Genomic DNA, 20,419 nt, shown 5'->3' on the forward strand with positions numbered 1-20,419 from the left:
TTGCTGAAGGAAATCTGCAGCCGATGAGTCACAGGATGTTTATAGACTGTAATACATGCTTGGTAGTGTCTTTGTACCAGTGATTTGTTACACATCTTCTTGGTGATGACTGAACAATGGAGGCGGGTTCAGACCGGGCTCACACAAAGTGAATTGTGTGGCACAGACCCAGCTGGCGATTCCCCCAGGTACCGAACCACTGGTGAATAGATCCTCATTTATCTTGGCAAGGCTCAGTACAAAAAGAGCTTGCGGAGAGCTTCTGGATTCTTTTACCCAAGGGGACAGAAATGGCGTCCCCGAGCACTGAGCTCATGTTTCTGCCCCTCAGTGGCACTCAGATTACATCACACACACACCTCACACTGACAGGAGCAGTTACTGAGGAGGCCCTTCACCACAGATCATCGTCTGTGAGAAAGCTATGAATCCTAAAGGATTTGTGATTATGACCTCGTTTATATTGATAGCAATAGGTAATCATCACCATCTATGAAGCTCTGCAGTAGCCCCGTGATTTCAGACAACACCTGAACATGTGGATGAATGACAAATTTACAAAAATGTTTTAAACTATGTTGTTTATTACATATTTCTGCCAACGCTTACAGCAACACAAGACCATGTCAGATGCGACACATTGCGCGCACACACACACAGTACTGCTACCACTGCTCGAGGCAGAGCCGTACTACAGTTACAGTAGCTCAAGAGCACCAAAAATCACTACAACTCACAAGAAGCTGAACAAAAAGCTCTCACACAGTTACACAGACACTGGGACCGACACTATTCAGGAGCTAAAGCACAGTTTTGAGGATGAGCCGAGCTGTGGTTGTACTGGGTTGTACTGAATGGCTTCTCCACGCCACAGACCAGACATGGACGTCAGCAAGTAATCTCTCCGGCTTCTCTCCGGACAGGGCAGGCAACCTAATGTAGCGTATATTAGTGGGGAGTATTTATGAGCAGTTGAACACACAGAGGCCCGTGGAGGTGGACTAGCTCAGATGGGGTGTCTGAAGTTCTGGCCGGCAAAACGGGCCTTGTCGCCGAGCTCCTCTTCAATCCTAGGATAGAGTGAGGACAGTTTGTTAACATGGAATGGATCGATAGTCTGAGAAACTCTGCAAAGCAGTGCCTCTAAGGAGCATGGCCCGTATATCTCATCCGGTTAATAAACGTCAGTGTAACTGTAGGCAGTGTAACTGTAGGCATACGTTTCTGGACTGGACTCACCTGAGCAGCTGGTTGTACTTGGCCAAGCGCTCAGATCGGCAAGGTGCACCAGTCTTGATCTGGGAAAGGAATTAAATGAAATATAAGACCCAATCTGTAAAGTTAAAGCTACACCTGTAGTACAGTTTACCAATTAATGCCACAATTGGAAGGAAAAATGATACGTCTGTTGAGGTTTTACCTGTCCAGTGCAGAGACCGACCACCAGGTCAGCGATGAAGGTGTCCTCGGTCTCTCCAGAGCGATGGCTGACCATCACGCCCCAGCCGTTGCTCTGGGCCATCTTGCAGCTAAAAAGGAGACACATTTAAGCCAAGTTAGCCAGCTTGTACTTTATTTACTTTCTTGGATTTTGGTGCAGAACTTTGATCACACTCACGCCTGCAGGGACTCTGTGACGGAGCCGATCTGGTTGACTTTGAGCAGCAGGCAGTTGCAGGACTTCTCAGCCACACCCTTGGCGATGCGTTTGGGGTTGGTGACTGTGAGGTCATCGCCCACCACCTGGATGCTGGTGCTGGCTGTGAATTTGCTCCACGCCTCCCAGTCATCCTGGTCAAAGGGGTCCTCAATGGACACCACTGTTAGGATAGCGAGTAGGTGAGGGTAATGTTACAGCCATTTACAAATCCAACACATCAGCATCGATTAAGATGCCACTGAACAATAGCTACCATCTACAGACACCTTAAACCTGCAGTAGTTGATGCTTCTGACCACTTGGTGGCAGCAGAAACGCGCTGCTAAAATGCTCCTATGTTCACCAGTTAGCTGCTAACTTTGACAGAAGTGAACAGTGGTGTTCTTTAGAGTTTTTGCTGAAAACAGCTGCCTGTTTGGCCAAAAACAATGCTTAAGAGCGCGATGAGTGAACCACAACAGAAACATTTGCAGACAAAGAGTTTCAGGGCTGTAAAGAAGAGGATAAGTGTTGAAACCCACCAGGGTAATCTTTGACAAAGCTCCTGTAAAGGTCAGCCAGCTTGTCGGGGGAGATGTAGCGGCTGGGGTCGTCGGGGGACTTGAAGTCCAGGTCGTACTTGCCGCCCTTGTAAAACTCAGAGGCAGCCACGTCCATGCCAATCACGATCTTGTCGGTGTAGCCGGCCTTCGCGATGGCGTTCTTCAGCAGCTCCAGAGCTGGGGCAAAAACAACATACTACTGTAAAAATGCGACAAGAGACTTAGGTAATAAAATCATTCAGTTTGCACAAATGTGTCGCCACTGAAGACTCTGCTCCACTTTCCATATCAGCACCCTAACCCGACACTGGAGTCAGAGGCTGGCCGTCGGTGCATTGGTTCCTGAGTCGAGGCCTTAATTTAGAAACCATATGTCGGCCCAAGAGTGACGTGATAAGTGAAGTACTTCCTTGAGCGGTCCAAGAATGTATTGCTTTCAAGTAGTCACACTGTGACAACTTTGTACGATGAACTCTCTCCCCAAAAAGGAAAACAAGCCTACATCCGTGTCCTAAAATAACTAGTAATGTATTCAGCTGGATGTGAACTCTGTTGGCTGCTATCGAACACCTGCGACTTCATGCTTCCTCTCACCTTCCTTGTTCTCCAGGATGTTGGGGGCGAAGCCTCCCTCGTCTCCTACGTTAGTGGCATCCTTGCCATATTTCTCCTTGATGACATTCTTCAGGTTGTGGTAGACCTCGGCACCGATGCGCATGGCCTCCTTGAAGCTGCTGGCTCCCACAGGCAGGATCATGAACTCCTGCATGGCCAGCTTGTTGCCTGCGTGTGAGCCGCCGTTGATGACGTTGAAAGCCTGGACGGAGGCAGAGAGGATCGGCTTTCAGCTTAATGGACTCACGACTCACTAATGGCGTACGTCTTTTAGGCCTATTGGCATTAAGAGTCTCTACTAAGTCTGTGGGACACGACTTCGGTAATTGCACCATCACACTCACAGGGACGGGCAGGATGACTTCAGGGTTTCCAGCCAGGTCAGCGATGTGGCGGTAGAGGGGAACGCCCTTCTCTGCGGCACCAGCCTTGCACACAGCCAGGGAGACGCCCAGGATGGCGTTAGCACCAAACTTAGCTGAGGGAGGGTAGACACAGACATCTGAATATACTGTGTGTAGACTGCATTTATAGAACATCAATGTCTTCCGATATCTAAATTCTTCTGAGCATTTTCTGGGCTAATTAGGCAACAATCAGTAATGCATGAATTCACACAGAATTCTGAAACTTACGGTAAATAGAATGGCAGAGGATGCATATGGTGCTCTGTATGATAAATATGGGAGATTTCTCAGGACTCTCTTAGGTAGGAGTGGACAATATAGATACAATCCTCTATATGCCATTATATGTCATAATATAAACGTATATCAAGACACAGAACATTTTCTGGAAAAGCTACAGATAAGGTATTTTCATCTTGTCAAACCCTTTCTTAAAGTAGATAGATCTTTACAAATCTGACAAAAGCTCTCAAAACTCTGCACCGACAGTGTGAAGCCAGGAGATGAAGTAGCGTCTTACACTTGTTTTCTGTGCCGTCCATGTCCAGCATCAGCTGGTCGATCTTCTCCTGGTCTTTAACGTTCACATCCTGGATTAGACAAAACATGACGCGTTATACCGCACGTTTGGAAATAAAAGATTAACTAGGCTTAATTCTGACTCGTTAGTTCAAATGAACGCACTCAAATAACGTCAGAATAATCTCAGAATTATATCACTGAAGCGCCGCTAATGCAATGGTTTATAGATACTTTAGATTTATCATTTCTATAAATGCAAACGTCAAAAAAACAATGAGGTCAATGTGAAATAGGAACAACAAACTGCAAAAATTCGTACAGTTAGTAGAGACTGTCAGTACTGCTGCCAATGTTACGAATATTTTAGTGCAATCACTTTCTGTTGAGCCTTCAAGATACACTCATAATTAATTCAAGACACTGATCCATTAACTTGAGGGCTTTGACACGAACACAGTTATTTGTCAAACAATAAATGGTCCTACCTTGCTAACCAGTGCAGGTGCAATTTTTTTATTGATATTGTCAACAGCTTTTGAGACACCTGCAAGGGACAAGCAGACCATAACTGACCCAGACAGCAGGAGAGCATGCAGAGCAGGCGACACAGATGACCACAGCGCCCCTCATCCAATCTTATACGGACGTGAAATAATATTTAACCATCTAGGATTGCATTTTTTCATTCATCTTTTAGATCTGTGAACATCTGTTTGTGCCTGTCACGGTTAGTTTCCAAATGCAAAGCCATTCTTCATGCTGCTGTGCAGACCGAGGTGTGAGAGAGGCATCCTGTTATGTCACACTTTATTTACCTGGTTACACAAGGCAGGGGCCAAGAACTCATTTACATATTTAACTGCTCTTTTGACCCCTAACAGGAGGAAGAGAGACGCAGGAAACAGAAATGAAGGACAGACAAGAGAACGTATAGTGGCGTTGAAATGACACGAGGGAGAGCGACAGAATAGAGGTAACCGGCCGGTTTAGAGAGAGAGAATCGGCGTAGACGGCTTACCTTTGCCCATGTAGCGGGTCTCGTCATTGTCACGGAGCTCCAGGGCCTCGTAGATGCCGGTGGAGGCACCGCTGGGCACTGCAGCTCTGAAGAGACCTTGGAGACACATAGGACATTATGTTAGTCACATCTTAAAGTGCTGAGTCATGTCCAACAAGACGGCAACGCTCTGACTGCAGTTTGATGAATGTTGAAACTTAATTTTCCCCCCGTCAGCCACCACGACTGCGAACTACGCGACACCGATGTGATATTTATCGAGCTTAGACTGTGTAGACAGAAACATGTCTGATAGAGCATTCACAGGACGAGGGGGCTGCTGGGAATTCAAGGAGCACCAGCAAGTAAAAGACATTAAAGGAAGCAATCTAATCATAAACGTAGTCCACAGAGAGAACTGAAGCGTGTGTGGAGGTAGTTGTGCTGCAGAAGGCTGCGATGTAACAGGGAAAGACGGGATACCAACTGAGCATGTGCAGTGCATCTGCGGCTGGATGCGAGGCCACGCCCACACATAAAGAGGACATTGTGGATTCAACCAAGCGAGGAGAAATTTGGGGATGAGCAGAAAACTATTCAGTTTGCTCTGTGGAGCGACAGGAAGGGTGTGAGTCTGAGTGGATTTAGGGCTCGGGACAGGAGGCTTAGGTCATGAGGTCAGGCTTAGCAAATCATCTGCATTCGAGACACTACCTGCGACAGCCATCGGGTCGTACCATCACATCGTATTATATCTGGCGGATGAAAGCCATGACCCAAATACAATCGGAGGAGGTTTTCTAGTTTGACTGTGACCGAGCGGCTAGCTTGTTACGCAACACACCAAAACACAGCACTTCGGTATGTCCCGTTAATGATGCCAAAACAGACCTGGCAGACTTATAAGGGAATCTTGTCAAGAAAAAGGAATGACAGGTGCTATTTACAGTAAACTGGAGCACTTAGCAAACATCCCAAACTAACGAAAAGGGGCTGCAGATTAAAGCGGTCGATTCTCAGCCGAAGCATCGAAGGCAGCTGCAGGCTGTTCCACTCACTTCCATGTCACTGCTCATTCAGGTTGCTTCATTAACATTCTCAGGACATTTCGTCGGGTCGAGCTGCTCTTTTGTTTTAGCTTTCAGAGCAGAACCGCTCGCCAGAAAACTTCAAACACAGTCGGGCCATTAGTTAATTGGATTAATTGATCTAAACTGTCGGCAGACTTGTCAAACATTGCAGAGTTTAGATGTTTTTTAAAAATGTAATCAGGCATACAGTTAGGTGAAGGGAAGCGTACTGTGGATTTATACAACACGACATCTCTCTATCAAAGATTCAACTCAATGGTTTGCTAGGACACTTACTGGACGAGCCATCTGTGCTCCTAAACAGGAACCGTTACAGTAACAGAGAGCTGGAGGGGCAGCGAGATATATTACAGGAGCTATCTTCACACATTCACCACCTGAGCTGATCCAGTCTGGGCCTGGAGCTGGCAGCACACTGACTTCATCATCCTAATGCACGTCTTTACTATTCTTCACCAGCTAGATAATTGGACAAGATACAAAATAAGTATGAAACGTTGCTTCCAACACGATGTCCTTACTGCAGCATTCCACATACTGGAGAATAATTACATGTTTTACGTTTTGGATACGTTCAAATAACCGGTTTAACAACGTGTAGAAGTTAAACACGCACAAGTTGGATCTGGTTTTTATGAAAACGTGGAACAAATACTGTACCTTTCTTGGTGTACAGATCGACCTCCACAGTGGGGTTGCCACGGGAGTCAAAAATCTCACGAGCGTGAATCTTGAGGATGGACATGGTTCTGGATCTGCAGATGAAGCGAGAGAGAGAAGATGTCAGTCTGGTGCTGCTCCACAGGCCGAGCAGACAGATGGTTACTTACTGAATCAAAGCTTTGAGTCAACACAGTGAGTTGGTACTAATTGAAATGCTCAATGACACGCGCAGGACGAAATGTAATCTAATTTCAAGTTTAAGTTTGGAGACTGAACAATAAACCATCTGATGAATTCTCTAATTAAAGATATCTGTGAGCTGATCACACCACCTGAACCAACTGATTTAGGCGGGCCAGGACAGCGGAGATATTAGTCACAGAAAGGCGGGGCTTATGCAGCAAAAAAAAAAAAAAAAAAGAGCAAAATCTCTGCAAGTCTGTTCAGGTTACTTAATCTACAAGATTACAAAACTGCATTGCAAAACAGAGTTGAGAGCACTTCTCTCAAACAGGGAGCTCCAGATAACAGTCGTGAAAGGTCACTATAAGTATAACAGCAAGTGAATGACTCGGCACAATACACATTTGGCTTATTTCTGTGTACGTTGTACTCTACTGATACGGGTTAAAGGCCTGAATGGTGGCGTAATCTCACAGAGCCTTCGTTATCGGTCCAAATTCCAGTGGTGGAGGACGGAGAAGGTTTTAGGCCACACAGTCTGGCCATGATGACGGCTGCACTGTTGACTTTCATGCGTTTGCACAAACTTGCTCATCTACCTCCTCTGAACGCATGAGTGCACTTTGAGTCCAGCCTCCAGAGCCTCCACTAGTGTGTCGACAGCACAATCAATGGAAAATGTGTGGAAACTTGCCGATGGCCTCAGCCAAGAGGACAAATCAGCCACACACACACACACACACACACACACACACACACACACACACACACACACACACACACACACACACACACACACACACACACACACACACACACACACACACACACACACACACACACACACTTTATAGTTCACTGGAACTGGTTAACACTAAGAGTGTGGTTTAAACCAAGTTTAGGCAGCGTATTGTGCTTAACAGGAATTTATAGAAAAACATACATTTCTTAAAGTAAAGTACAATACAAAGGTACAGAATGGTAATGGAGCTTTGGGCTCGTTGTACAAAATAAGCTATTTGAAGAATTAGGAAGTCTACTTCTCACTATTTTCAGACATCTTATAGATGATTAATTGATTCAGGGAAAAGGTAATTGTTATTGGTAGCCCAACGTAACAAAGTAGCATATCCACTATACATAGATGTCTCACATGCACAGTACATGAATTTAGCTCTTTTTAAATGTTTGCTACCAGATTATTGCAAACGTGGACAGCACGGAGTTAAACTGGCAGCACAAAATGGCACCCAAAGATAAATAAATAATTGACAATTGTTACCCGATATGGTTGTGCATGTAAATGTCGCTTAATCCTCATTTAGGCTACATGCTGACCTGCCAGCGAGCCATAACTGTGTGTTAATCAAGTTTCATAATTTCTCATGAACAATACCTTTAAAGCTGCAGTAATAAACGACTAAACATTCTAACTAACTTAAGTGACTTGCTGAAAGTATCTTCTGGGAGTCTGCAAAGTAGAGAAATTACCAACCATCACATAGAGACACACGGAGTGTGATCTCACTACACGCAGTCATTTTCCTACAAATTGTGGACACACCCCCACGTCTGCAGCAACTGGTAGGAAGCGCACTGCCTGATCTAGCATGTGTAGCACACGACAGTCTCTCACACAGCATTACATGCATTCAGTCTGTGGACTATAAAGACACTCGTGGTTCTTTTACACACGGAGGACACTGCTGGAAGCTGGACGTGCAACTTGACGCCCTTTTTTCCCCGCACACCCTGCAGCTCTAAATGGAGTGACCTCTCGCCAGCTGGCGGTCTGGTTTTAAAAATAGACGGTTGGCTCCATCCTGCATGCCACAAAACTAACATCTGAGGAATTAACCGAGGTTTATAATCCACGATAACAAAGACAGTATCAGCTAAACACAAGGACGAGACTTTGAGGTTACCGTCGAGGACGAGGAACACACGTTTAAGAAAAAGAAAGAAGAAAAGTTATTTATAACACCACACACGGTCTTAGAATAGGCTCTTTAAGATGCACTATATTTCCTACACAAAATGGGCTGATAAAAAGGTGAAATAATGAAATCAAAGTTACCTTTTCCGGGCCTAACTGTGTGCAGGGACGGTGCTGTCTGTCTCTCTCTCGTGCAGGCAGGCAGAGAAGGCGCTCGTGACGCTTCGTGCTCTGTCATAAAGTGGACGGAATCAGGAAGCAGCAGGGGAACGGAGCCACGCCATTGGCTGGCACTGACTCACGAGGCAGACTAGTTCGACTCAGGATGCACGTTCGCCATTCTGTCATCAGGACAGGCTTCACAGCCCACAAGCACGACGAGGGGGATGCGGATGTTTTAAATCATCGCTTTTAATGATCACAAAACATACAGAGAGAAATTATGTTTTATGAACTGTGGGAAATGTAGTTTTTTCGTGTGAGGATGAAAGAGGCAGTTTGCGGAAAGATGACGCATTTTGAGTACGTGCAGAGAAGCAGGCAGAGATCTCCGATGCAGTGGTTCGTCGTTGGTCACATGTCACTTGCGGTCACGTTTTTTGGCACTGACTTTTCTTTTCCCATTACGAATATCAGAAAAAGTGGTGTGTGCTTTCCTTATTAGATCAAAAGATGAAATAATCACATGATGTGGTGATTTACAGGTCAAAAGATGTCTAGACAGAGTAAAAATAAACTACTAGACCTGTTTTTGTTTCAACAGCCTTTTAATAATTATACATCATCATGCCGTCTTTTTTACAGAACCTGTTCCATAGAATATATAGTCAACTCAATGCTGTTGAAATGATTACAGGCTGTATAATCATCCCAGATTCAGTTTAAATGTAGAAAATATAGATATTTTGATCTGCAGATCACCAGATGTTGATTAATTCGACATTGCAGTAATGAATCTTGACATGAGTGAACACTGGGTTTCCCCCCACGCATGAGTGTCATTTAAACGGGACATTGGCTTCATGCAGCTGCGCATTGCAGTGAGTGCAGCATCCGTGACAGATCAGAGCTGCTTGGGGCTTCACCGTGATGAAAGTCTTCTGCAGTGACCTTCAGACTCTGTTAAATCCAACTGCGCCATCTGCTGCCCACATGCCCACATATTCAAATGTCAACAAGTGCCTCAATGCCTCCACAAGACATGTGCAAGTTTGGATTCATATAAGGAAATAAGCATATAAGGATATACGGATAACCAGTGCCCCCCTAATAAAATGTAGTTGTATTCAAAACATCAACTAAAAGTTGCAATAGAACATGATAAAACATTACAAGTAAAAGTCCTGCATTGAAAATCAAAGTACAACGGTATTAGCATCAAAATGTTCAAAAGTAAAAGTGCTCATTATGCAGAAGGATCCCCTTTTGGTGTTCTATTATTGTACAACCGGATCATTGTTAGTGATGTGTTAATATGTGAGCAGTATTGTGATGTTGAAATTAGTTGAGGTAGAGCACATTTAACTACTACAACTTCATATACCGTTGTTTAATCTAAAATAATGCATCATATTTTATAAACCGATCATATGTTTTGTATAAAAGTGTTAAATCTTTTGTAATTCCATTCATCAGATAAATATCTTTCATTCTTTTTAGTTATGGCCTTCTTTTTCCCCAGCAGAGATTATGACTTGTCATAGTCGGAAAAGCACAGGTGTTACTAATAACATTACTGCTCGATATTCAGGTGTCCCAGTAAGCCGTGACAGTGTGACAGTGAGCCAGTATGCACAATACCAGGACCCTGAAACTGAAGCAGCTAAATGGAATTCAGCCATCATTGAGTTTATTGTTTCCACCTGTGGCCTATGCTTGAATAAAAAGGTGCCAGTGCTCTAAAAACCTGCATATCATACACATGCAGCATGCGTGCATCAATTGTAAGCAAGAATTATTTATTTATGCATGCTATAACCCTTATTACTCTTCCCATGTCTCCTGGCTTTCTCCACTGGCTGTCAAATAAGCAAAATGCCCAAAAAAGAAAGACAGACCCATCAGACTGTATTAATGACATACTAACCTTTATTAGAAAGTGTTGCTAAAATATTTTTAGGAAACGAGATCCCGAACACCTGCCCTGGGATGCATCTTGGGAACATTTAAAATGTTGTGATGAGAGTAGACCTTGAGAAAGTTTTACTTGCAGCAAGTAATAACGTTGTTAAATTGGCTTCATGTAAACCATTCAAAACAGGAACAGTTGCTGGAAATTGTCCAAGACATCTTTGTTATGGAAAAGTTGACATAACCTCTGAGAGTAAAGGGGAATACATTTACTAGGAACTGGAAGAAATGGAACTTGAATATGAGATGTGACACCGACCAAATGAATACCTAATTATAATATATACAGAAGTGTTTCCAGACAATTAATTACTGCTATTTTTATTGAATTTTATACATATTTATATTTGTATTGTACTTTGCATAACCGACTGTATTTTCTGCATAGATGTTCTGTTCTGTTTATGCCTTTGTAAAAACCCAATAAAAACCTGAGTGAACAAAAGAAATAAAGTGAGAAAAGAGACTTAGACAAGAAGATTAATTACCACTCTGTTGTTAGCCAGGAGACGGCTAGCTTAGCTTAGCACAAAGACTGCACATGGGGAAACAGTAAGCATGGCTCTGCCCAAAGGAAACAAACTCCAGCTAGCAGCACCTCTAACACTCACGAATCAACATGTTATATGGTGTCTGTTTAATCCGTACAAAGCCTGAAGCAAAAAAAAATGCCCTTTGCCGTTTTATTTGGTAAAATGGTGTACACATATATGCATGTTTCCCAGAATGTCACACATTACGTCACTGGATTTGCCTCCGGCCCGTCACCTGGTTGTATCTGGAGTTTCTGCCACCCGTGTGAAAGGCTTGTGGTCCTATCGTACCATCAACTTGTGAAATAGTTGCCGGCAGCAGCACTGATACTCTGCTAATCTGTTGGTCAACATTGGAAAGCTGCACCAGGATGTGAGGAAGCATAACACAGTTGCTGATCTGTAGCATGTAGCTGTCAGTCAATTTAAAGTTGTTTTTCCCCATAACCGATGCACCACCCCTTTCTGGTGCCAGGCAGTCTGGGTGCAGGGAAAGAAGCCAAGCCAGAGTGAACGCTGGTTTGCAGATTTGCTGATTTGCTTGGCTCACTTTGCTGCATATTTTTGAGTATTTGGCCGAACATGAGCTCCTTCATCTATGCCCTCTGGCTCCAACAAACCCTCAGCTCAGGAGTCTACACCTGCTGTGATATTGTCAGAAAATATGACATGCAGACATTTCCACTGACTATGTGCAAGTCAATTATATGGTTGTATAATATTTAGACCATTCACATAAGCCTGCCACCTTCATTCTTCAGAGAATTAGACATTATGTCCTTGTAAAAATGTCATTGCCACTGTGCAGCTGCACTAAATGTGAGACTAATTTGCTCCAGTGGAGCTTCTCAGTGACTCAGTGCTTGTACTGGGCAGCCTCCAGCTGTGAATGTGTGCAAACTGAGCGAGCAGGACGTTCCTGGAAAGAGACTTCACGCTCAATGGGCCATGCTTAAAACAAGGTAAATAAAGACCAATTCTATTCTGTCCACTCTATACTGTTCAAGTCCTGATCCAGACGGCTCAACCACCAGCCACTTTTAACAAATCCATGTGGTTTAAAAAAAACAAACCCCGCCTCAGTTGTCTGAGTTAGCATGATTTCATAGGTGATAGTTAATGTCTGCAAAGAAACTGCAAGACAATTCTTAATATTGCTACAGACAGAAGAAAAATGACAAAGTCAATCGTTTATCACTTAAATCAAGCAATATTTGTTTCGCACAGTTTCAGATGCACCTTTAAAGCCTGTCACACACAAAAGAACGCATGTCTCTTTATTCAAGCACAGTTTGCATCTTCCCTTCTGGTCTGGGTCCTGTTGTCTCTTTTCTGTCTATCAGGATGTTGGTCGTCAGCTGATGAGGCCCACCTGAGCCCGGTGAGTCTCTCTACCTGAACATTGACGGGCTCTTCCTTGGCTGACACGGCTGCTGTTTTGTTTAGTTTGTTTCAGACATTCCCACATTGCTGTTTACTGACTCTCCCAATGCTTGTTTAGTTTATGTTATCCTTTAAATAAATGTGTTCATTATTTTTACACTCGTCTGGTTTCCCATTTATGTTGCAGCCTTTGGGCCGGGTTGTAACACTTTCTCCAGCTCATTTTGTTTGTGCGGAAATATTACTAAACCAACTACTACAAACTAAAATTACACTGACATTAATACACAGGAATTCAAAGGATTAGTCCATTTACGTTTAATCCCATTATCACCTTAATGGGAATAATATAACCTGGTTAAGTAATTGACAAGAAAAGGAAAGATGGGACCAATACCATGCAGGGAAATTGTCAAAGCAGCAGAAAATTACAAAAAAACTCAGAAAAATACTGTATGTAAAAAGAAAATAGTGACAAAAGATTTTAACTTGGAAAGACAAATAACATGAACTTATATGATAAAATACAAACATTGCTCTTGAATGAGGGTGGAGACAGCTGTTAACCGCAAATTAAAAAGATACTGACGTCTTGCAGATTAAATAAATGAGTACAGTCCATTTACTTTGAGCTAGCAGCTAACGGTTGGTAGCTCATACATATTTTCTTTCGATGTGATATTTATTGTGTTCCTTGATTTCATGTTTTCTGTTCTGTTGATCTTTTCTTTAAAATACTCTCACTGATTTCATCATCACAGCCGAGAAGGTTTCCTCCCATCTCACTGTCGAGTGTCAAACTGTGACTTCTTCTCATGATTAATGGGAGTAACTACCTTGAGTCATACGGTGTGAATTGGATTGTTAACAGTATTGCCATCACACATCATCAGACACTAGCTTATTAAGTAATGGGTTCTTGTTTTCTTTCAGTGTAATAAATTCTGATGTGACTCTCAAAAATGCACGAGGCCACTTTTATAGGTCAACTTCAGGATCCCTGTGATGAGGCGTCGCATCTACCGTAGAGCGTTTGAGCACTCACCTGTTGTAAATTTGATCCCGTACTTGAGCAATACAACGATAAATCTAGTTTTATTATCTTTCTATTGTTTTGTTTGTTCCTTAAATGGTTTTGTCCCCTTTTTTCACCAAGACCAGGACGGGACACTGTACATACTACCTGCAGCAGAATGATATATGTCAAGCTCACCACATGTGGGCTTTAAATTACATACGCTTTCTCTTAGCCAGCACCATCGTACCATTTAAGCCACCAAGACTTTAAAAGCTGTTATTGTCCTCAAGGCAAAGATAAACCTCGTGATTTACTGAGCAAGAGGACAGCTTCAGTTCATTCCTAAGTGCTGGTTTATGCAAGTTGAGCGCCGAGGGGCATCAAACCTGTGGCTTCTTAATGATCTCAGACGTTGTGTGAGGAAAAAGCGCTCTCCTGTCTTCTGTTTCATCCATCTTGTTTAAAATAGTTTTTTAATCAGCCTGTATGTGTTGATAGACAAACAGGAAAACAACTGGCATCAATCAAATGCAGGTCGCCAAGAGGCCATAACTCCAGTCCAGAGAGGAGGGATGCGAGAGGAACAATGAGGGTCTTAAATCAAGATGAGTGCTTTGATCATTTGTTACTCAATCAGTTCTTTGCACACACACAGACAAAAACACTCACACTCAGGCCCTGTCCTCACTACTCAGGGGAGATTTGTATCACCACATTTACGAGCACTCTCCTCGGCTCAACTAACTAAGCTAACCGGCTGCTGGCTGAAGCCTTATGTTTAACGGACAGAAACAAGACTGGTATCGAGATTACACCTCTGAAGACAAAACAAACAGCTTTCAGTTTCTCTTGTTTGTATGACTATGGCAAACTGCACACCTCAGAGAACAGCTCTGGCATGTAAGGTGGAGGTATTGGACATGTTGCAACTTGTGTGCATGAACATGGTAGCAAGTAATAGGACATTGTGACATACATGTCACAATGTCCTGATTTATTTGGGGGTATTAACGTTAATACCTGCAGTTCAACTCTGTGATACGAGTAGAATAAGCGTTGTTGTTTCACACTGAGAAATAACATTTCAACTCAGGCCTCTATTATCAACGTACTACAGATGAGACAGTCCTTTCCTGTCCCTTTTGGGCTGCTGGGCAGGGCTCTGGGCGTTCTCTCAGCAGAGATTTCAACACCTCCCTCCTCCCGCATTATCTAAAGAGAAACCGTCTGTGAGCTGTCAGAGTCCTGTGTGAAGGATCAGAGGCGCAGCGATGGAGTTCTTCTCTGTGTTTGTATCTGCTGTTTTGGTCTGTGCCATCAGTGCTGGGATTCCTCATGACGGAATACACTGGACATACACAGGTAAGCTTTTCTTTTTTTTTTATATGAAAATGTTGGAATTTCATTTTTTTATTTTTTTATTGTATTTGTTGCACCTAAACACAAACAGTAGCAGAGTTATGTTAGATTCAAAGGTGTTTGATGCATATAAAAGGTGCGTGACAACCTGTCCTGTGAGTATCTATTTTGGTAAGTTATTTCTATTCAACATTCACTCGAGGAACTTGGCCACTATGTTTTCTGGGTGACGCGTGCCGAATTGGCCAAATACCTTTTAACCACTGTCAGGTTACATAAAGGCAAATGATTAGGTGTATACAGCGTGGCAGTAGGCTACTGAATAATTGGGGAGTGAAAACTGGGAACTACACAAAATATCCAGTTGAACAAGTCCTGTGCGAGCAACAACATGGGAACAGGTTTGACACTCACTAACAAGGGGAAATATAGTTTGGCAGCTCTCACCCTAAATTCATCTACCCCTGGGTGATTTGAATGATGTGATCATATTTTTTCGGGGATGGGTTTTCTTCACACAGAGGGAGCCTTGGACCAGATGCACTGGCCAACCAAGTACCCTTCATGTGGCGGAAAGAAGCAGTCCCCAATAGACATCCAGCAGCGCAGCGTGAAACACAACCCAGACATGCTGCAGCTGGAGCTCAACGGATACGATGCTCAGACAGGGAATTTTCTCATGTCCAATAACGGGCACTCCGGTAAGAGAAAATGTATAGATGACCCAACCTCAATATTATAGCTACAACTAACACGAACCAAAGGACCACAATGGAAATAAGCTCTTGAGCCTTGTTGTGTTTTATCCTTTTGACAAATATTGTAGAAAGATATGACGCCTCTTGGTGAGACTTGTATATGTCTTTACTTCACTGTTAGAGGACCAGACCACTGTTTCTGCTTAATGTCAAGAAATTATATTTTGATCAATTTCTTGTAAAACTGAATTGGCACATTGTCAAATCTTTCTCAAATTGTGTGATCCATTACAGTGAACCTAAAGTCTGCACATTTTTCCTCGTGCAGACCAATATTGCTGCATGGTGTTAATTTGATCTGAAAAGTCTTCACGGAATTACTTCACAGAATTAACTTTTATTATGAAGAAAAACAAGTTTGAAGAAAATTGAAGCCGACTTTTCACTGTTCACTGTGGTGCATTACAGAACTCAAACAAACCAATGACCGGAAGGAAGGAAATACATTTAAAAATGTGAAACACCATAGCAGTTATGTACAGTATTCGTGAATTGTAAGCTGCCTCTTTTTTTGTTTTTGATTAAAGAACCGACATAATCTGAATGTCTTTATGTCTCCATCAGTTCAAATTGACCTGCCTCCCACTATGGCGATCACTAAGGGCCTCCCAGAAAAATACACAGCTGTCCAGATGCACCTGCACTGGGGCGGCTGGGACCTAGAGGCCAGCGGAGCAGAGCACACCATTGACGGCATCCGTTACATGGCAGAGGTTGGCTTAAAAAAAAGTTAAAAAATGAAAGTTTGACTTGATAGACAAAAACAGGGCAGAAACTAACTATGCTACACACGCTGGTGCACCACTACAGCGATGACAAACCTTTAATCAACAAACAGCTTCAGTTTATCAAACTGTTTATACACAGACCCAAGCATGGAAACTGCATTTTATACAGAAATGATGACACTGCCTCAGTTAACCACAGTCTGTAGAACAATTTATTATCATAACAGATCATCTAAGGATGTAATTCTGTGACTAAGCTAATTAAATTGACAGATAACTTCTTAATATTATTCTGTATATAATCAATCTCTTTGCTGCTTCCTTCATTTGCTTGTTTTTTATAAATCTAAAGTTACAACACGAGTAGAGATTTTCCCATTTGCAAAGCAGGTCATTGGTCATATTTGGCACCTAAACTGTTCTCCATTTCCACCTTGTCTTTCAGCTCCATGTTGTCCACTACAATTCTGACAAGTACAAGAGCATTACCGAAGCCAAAGATAAGCCCGACGGGCTGGCAGTACTCGCCTTTTTCTATGACGTAAGCCACAAATACTTTTGTTCCCTTTCCTCTATCACGGGGGTCTCAAACTCATTTTCACTCCGGGCCACATCAGCATCACGGTCGGCCTCAAAGGGCCGGTTGTAAATGTAAGACTGTGTAAATGTAACTACTCCTAACATATTGGTAAATAACTGTCTCTGCATTTGATTATTGTTTATTTAAGTGTAAAAATATTGTACATGTAGTTATATAAATGTAAACATATATTTAAGCACATTTCTGTTATTATAACTTAAATCCTTTTAATTGAGGGTTAAGAAACCCACATTACTCTATCAAAGATCAAACTATTGAAGAAAATATCAAAGACAAATATCAAACACAAGTTATTACAATAACTTTGTTCAATGCTTAAAATCCTTTCAAGGGTGCGTTTGCACAATCCCACATGAAGTACTTCATGTGTTTTTAAAGCCACGTTTGAAGTCTTCAATGTACTCACAATACATTTCCATTTCAAATGTACAGTAACCAGCCAAAGAGCTGCTTCTGTGTTTAAGTATCTCATCATTATGTCTTTCTATCATAGTTATGACTTTCTATCTCATAATTTCGACTATGGGGATATTTTTATTATCAAGTCTAACTTAAAAAAAAAGAAAAAAAAAAAGTTTTTTTTTTTTTTTTTTGTGCTGCCGGATTCGCGGGCCACATAAAATGACTACTTCTGATAAATGATCTTCAGTTAGGAAGCTTACAAAAAAAGTATTTTTTTGTGAAAAATGATTATGCCCTTTGAAGTGTATGACACGTTGCTTCAGTCATCCTGTTGGGTTGAAGGCTCTATTCAGTGTTAATTTACATGCCGACATGTTGAATGAGTTTCAACATGTCGGCATGAGCTTGTTTCCAGAGGAATGCTCTGGGTCTCCGACAGTCGGCGGCCTTTCAGCTGCGAGAGGTCGTCGCTGCAGCAACACCGCCGCTGGCATCCCCCGTGATAGCAGCACAGAGTGGCTGAGACTTAGTGCTATTTGGACAAACTCATTTGGCAACAAATGATTCAGATTCACTGACATTTGAAGTTTGAAGGAGGATTCCAGTTAATTACAAATAAGAACATGACTCAAAAGAAGTCCAATGGGACAACGAAGCAGCAGCGGTCAGATGATGAGATGGGATGTAATGCATTATTAACGAGGCGCACATTATAAACATCCACCACAGTTTACAGACCGACATACTGGTTCAACTTTGACCTTTCTGCAATGAGGGATTATTATGAACATTTTATGGGCAAAATGTAAGTATTTTAGATCATTTGACTAAATCTATGACTACATCTGTGTTTTCTGTTTTAACTGAACATTTAAGCTTCAGCTTTGGTTTATTTTCAGGACGGGCATTTTGAGAACACCTACTACAGTGATTTCATCTCCAATCTGGCCAAAATAAAATATGCAGGTGAGTTGCCGCACACATGAACTCACCGACCTCAGTGCTTGAGGTTTAATGTGATTTTAATGTGATCCTGTCAGGTCAGTCCATGAACATATCGAGCATTGATGTGCGCTCCATGCTCCCCGAGAACATCAACCATTTCTTCAGATACCAGGGCTCCCTCACCACGCCGCCCTGCTTTGAGAGCATCCTCTGGACTGTGTTTGATACTCCCATCACTCTCTCACATAACCAGGTACAGCACACAGGACATTTTGAAAAAAATGATGTTTGTATTATTTCAGCTGACAAACTATTTTGTCTTATATGGAACTGGACTTTCGCCATTTGAAGGCAATGTTTCTTATTTTGAACATGATGTGGTGCAATGCGAAAGCTTTCTCTTCTTCTCTGTTGTGTTCAGATCAGGAAACTGGAGAGTACTCTGATGGACATCGACAACAAGACCCTGTGGAACGACTACCGCATTGCTCAGCCTCTCAACAGCCGTGTGGTGGAGTCTTCTTTCCTGCCTAGACTCGGGAAAGGAAGTATGTAGCTTGCTGTTGTGTGATGACACAATAGGGTGTATTCCTCAGAATTGACTTGGGCAAGACTAAGCCCTGAGTCAGATCCTCCTCATTTTTTACTCACCTCTTTCTTTTCAGCATTTTGTCGGCAAGATGAGATTGAATCCCGGCTCTTTAAGATCGAGGGTCTGATAACGTCTCTTGGAAAGCATATACATTCAGGTGAGTCGTAAAAACTGATAAAGATGTCTGGATGTAAATGAAAGTGCCGATACTTACTCTCTTTCTTACTTATGCCCTTAAGGTGGACTTCGTAACTCAAGGCCTACCAAATATGGTGAGTCCCTCGGTTTAATTTGCATTTGATATCCAACTGTGATTTGTGACTGTGGATGATTAATTAAAGGTCGATGTCTGATTCTATTTTTTTCTGTGTTCATCAGAACCTCGTGCTCTGTATCCTCTGGTGCTCGACTTCCTGGAGAACAACTCTGGAAGTTATGCTCTGGCCCGGCTCAGCCATCCCATGGAGCTGGACTCCTTCACTGTCTGCATGCATATCCTGCCTCAGCACGCGGGGATCCACACCGTCATCTCCTACGCCAGTAACGGCAACGACAACGAGCTGATGATCTCCGTGGGTGAGGACAGGGATTCGAGAGAGGTGGGCCTCTGGATTGGCAACGAGTTCGTCAACCTGCCGCACAACGTCAAGTCCCAAGACTGGGCCAACTACTGCGTCACCTGGTCGTCCCACACCGGCGGCGCGGCGCTGTGGATCAATGGCATGGTGGGGGAGCAGCGGTATCTGAAAAGCGGTTACACAATCAGCCCTGGCGGTGTGTTCATCGTGGGCAAAGATCAGGATGGATTACTGGGCATCTCCAACGCAGATGCCTTTGTGGGTAAGATGACTGATGTCAACGTGTGGGACTACGTGCTGTCCACAGCAGATATCCGCGACCAGATGTCATGCGAGAGGAACAAGACCGTGGTGGGAAATGTGTTTAGCTGGGGAACAACCAAACTCAGTCTGTTCGGTGGGGTGCAGCTGGACAGCCAGTACAGATGCTCCTGAATAGACTGCTTCTGTTCCCATGAGCTTTAGAATGCTGGAATAAACCAACATATCACTGCTGATGGTGGGGGATTTAAAATGTGTTTGATGAAGGATAAAAATGTCTTTCATGCACCTGTAAAATATTGAATGCAAACTGTATCTTATAGCTTCAGCCATGTATTGTATTCATATTTTTGAAGCATCAATAAAGGCTTACAAGTGACTTGTCGGTTTGTTTAATGACGCAAGGACCCATTCAGCCAGTACACACATCAAGTTTCACAATATTTAAGATCGTATAGCCACACAGAAGAACAATACACAAAGCGATTATGTAAAGATTCCTTGTGAAATAGAAA

General features: G+C 42.9%; 2 protein-coding genes across 3 annotated transcripts; one reads left to right on the forward strand and one right to left on the reverse strand.

Moving 5' to 3' along the window:
- Positions 1-564: 564 nt before the first annotated feature.
- Positions 565-8,858, reverse strand: eno1a (enolase 1a, (alpha)). 2 transcript variants are annotated; one of them, XM_079273602.1, is made up of 12 exons: positions 8,758-8,858; positions 6,495-6,589; positions 4,765-4,860; positions 4,232-4,290; positions 3,745-3,814; positions 3,162-3,295; positions 2,797-3,019; positions 2,182-2,379; positions 1,619-1,820; positions 1,421-1,529; positions 1,240-1,298; positions 565-1,070 (listed from the first exon to the last, which is right to left on the reverse strand). In XM_079273602.1, exons 2-12 carry the CDS (start codon positions 6,577-6,579, stop codon positions 1,007-1,009), a joined length of 1,299 nt encoding a protein of 432 aa, XP_079129728.1. In that variant the 5' UTR covers positions 6,580-6,589; positions 8,758-8,858; the 3' UTR covers positions 565-1,006. The 2 variants fall into 2 exon arrangements, with proteins under 2 accessions (XP_079129728.1, XP_079129727.1); XM_079273601.1 differs by lacking the exon at positions 4,232-4,290 and adding an exon at positions 4,562-4,620.
- A 5,567-nt stretch (positions 8,859-14,425) lies between these two features.
- On the forward strand, positions 14,426-20,283 carry ca6 (carbonic anhydrase VI). Its single transcript, XM_079274256.1, has 10 exons — positions 14,426-15,042; positions 15,561-15,740; positions 16,362-16,510; positions 16,971-17,066; positions 18,428-18,494; positions 18,569-18,726; positions 18,895-19,021; positions 19,139-19,222; positions 19,305-19,337; positions 19,444-20,283. Exons 1-10 carry the CDS (start codon positions 14,952-14,954, stop codon positions 20,076-20,078), a joined length of 1,620 nt encoding a protein of 539 aa, XP_079130382.1. The 5' UTR covers positions 14,426-14,951; the 3' UTR covers positions 20,079-20,283.
- Positions 20,284-20,419: the final 136 nt, after the last annotated feature.

This window comes from Melanostigma gelatinosum (assembly GCF_949748355.1).
Source record: "Melanostigma gelatinosum genome assembly, chromosome: 8".
NCBI lineage: Eukaryota > Metazoa > Chordata > Actinopteri > Perciformes > Zoarcidae > Melanostigma > Melanostigma gelatinosum.

What these genes read in the sequence shown, in the direction of transcription:
- eno1a (XM_079273602.1), bottom strand. Translation starts at nt 6,579, where the DNA reads ATGTCCATCCTCAAGATTCACGCTCGTGAGATTTTTGACTCCCGTGGC. An exon ending in GACCCGCTACATGGGCAAAG is followed by an intron (nt 4,291 to 4,764) that starts GTAAGCCGTCTA and finishes TGTCCCTTGCAG; the next exon opens with GTGTCTCAAAAGCTGTTGAC. An exon ending in TCGGTCTCTGCACTGGACAG is followed by an intron (nt 1,299 to 1,420) that starts GTAAAACCTCAA and finishes TTCCTTTCCCAG; the next exon opens with ATCAAGACTGGTGCACCTTG.
- ca6 (XM_079274256.1), top strand. Translation starts at nt 14,952, where the DNA reads ATGGAGTTCTTCTCTGTGTTTGTATCTGCTGTTTTGGTCTGTGCCATC. An exon ending in TCACTCTCTCACATAACCAG is followed by an intron (nt 18,727 to 18,894) that starts GTACAGCACACA and finishes TGTTGTGTTCAG; the next exon opens with ATCAGGAAACTGGAGAGTAC. An exon ending in CTCAAGGCCTACCAAATATG is followed by an intron (nt 19,338 to 19,443) that starts GTGAGTCCCTCG and finishes TGTGTTCATCAG; the next exon opens with AACCTCGTGCTCTGTATCCT.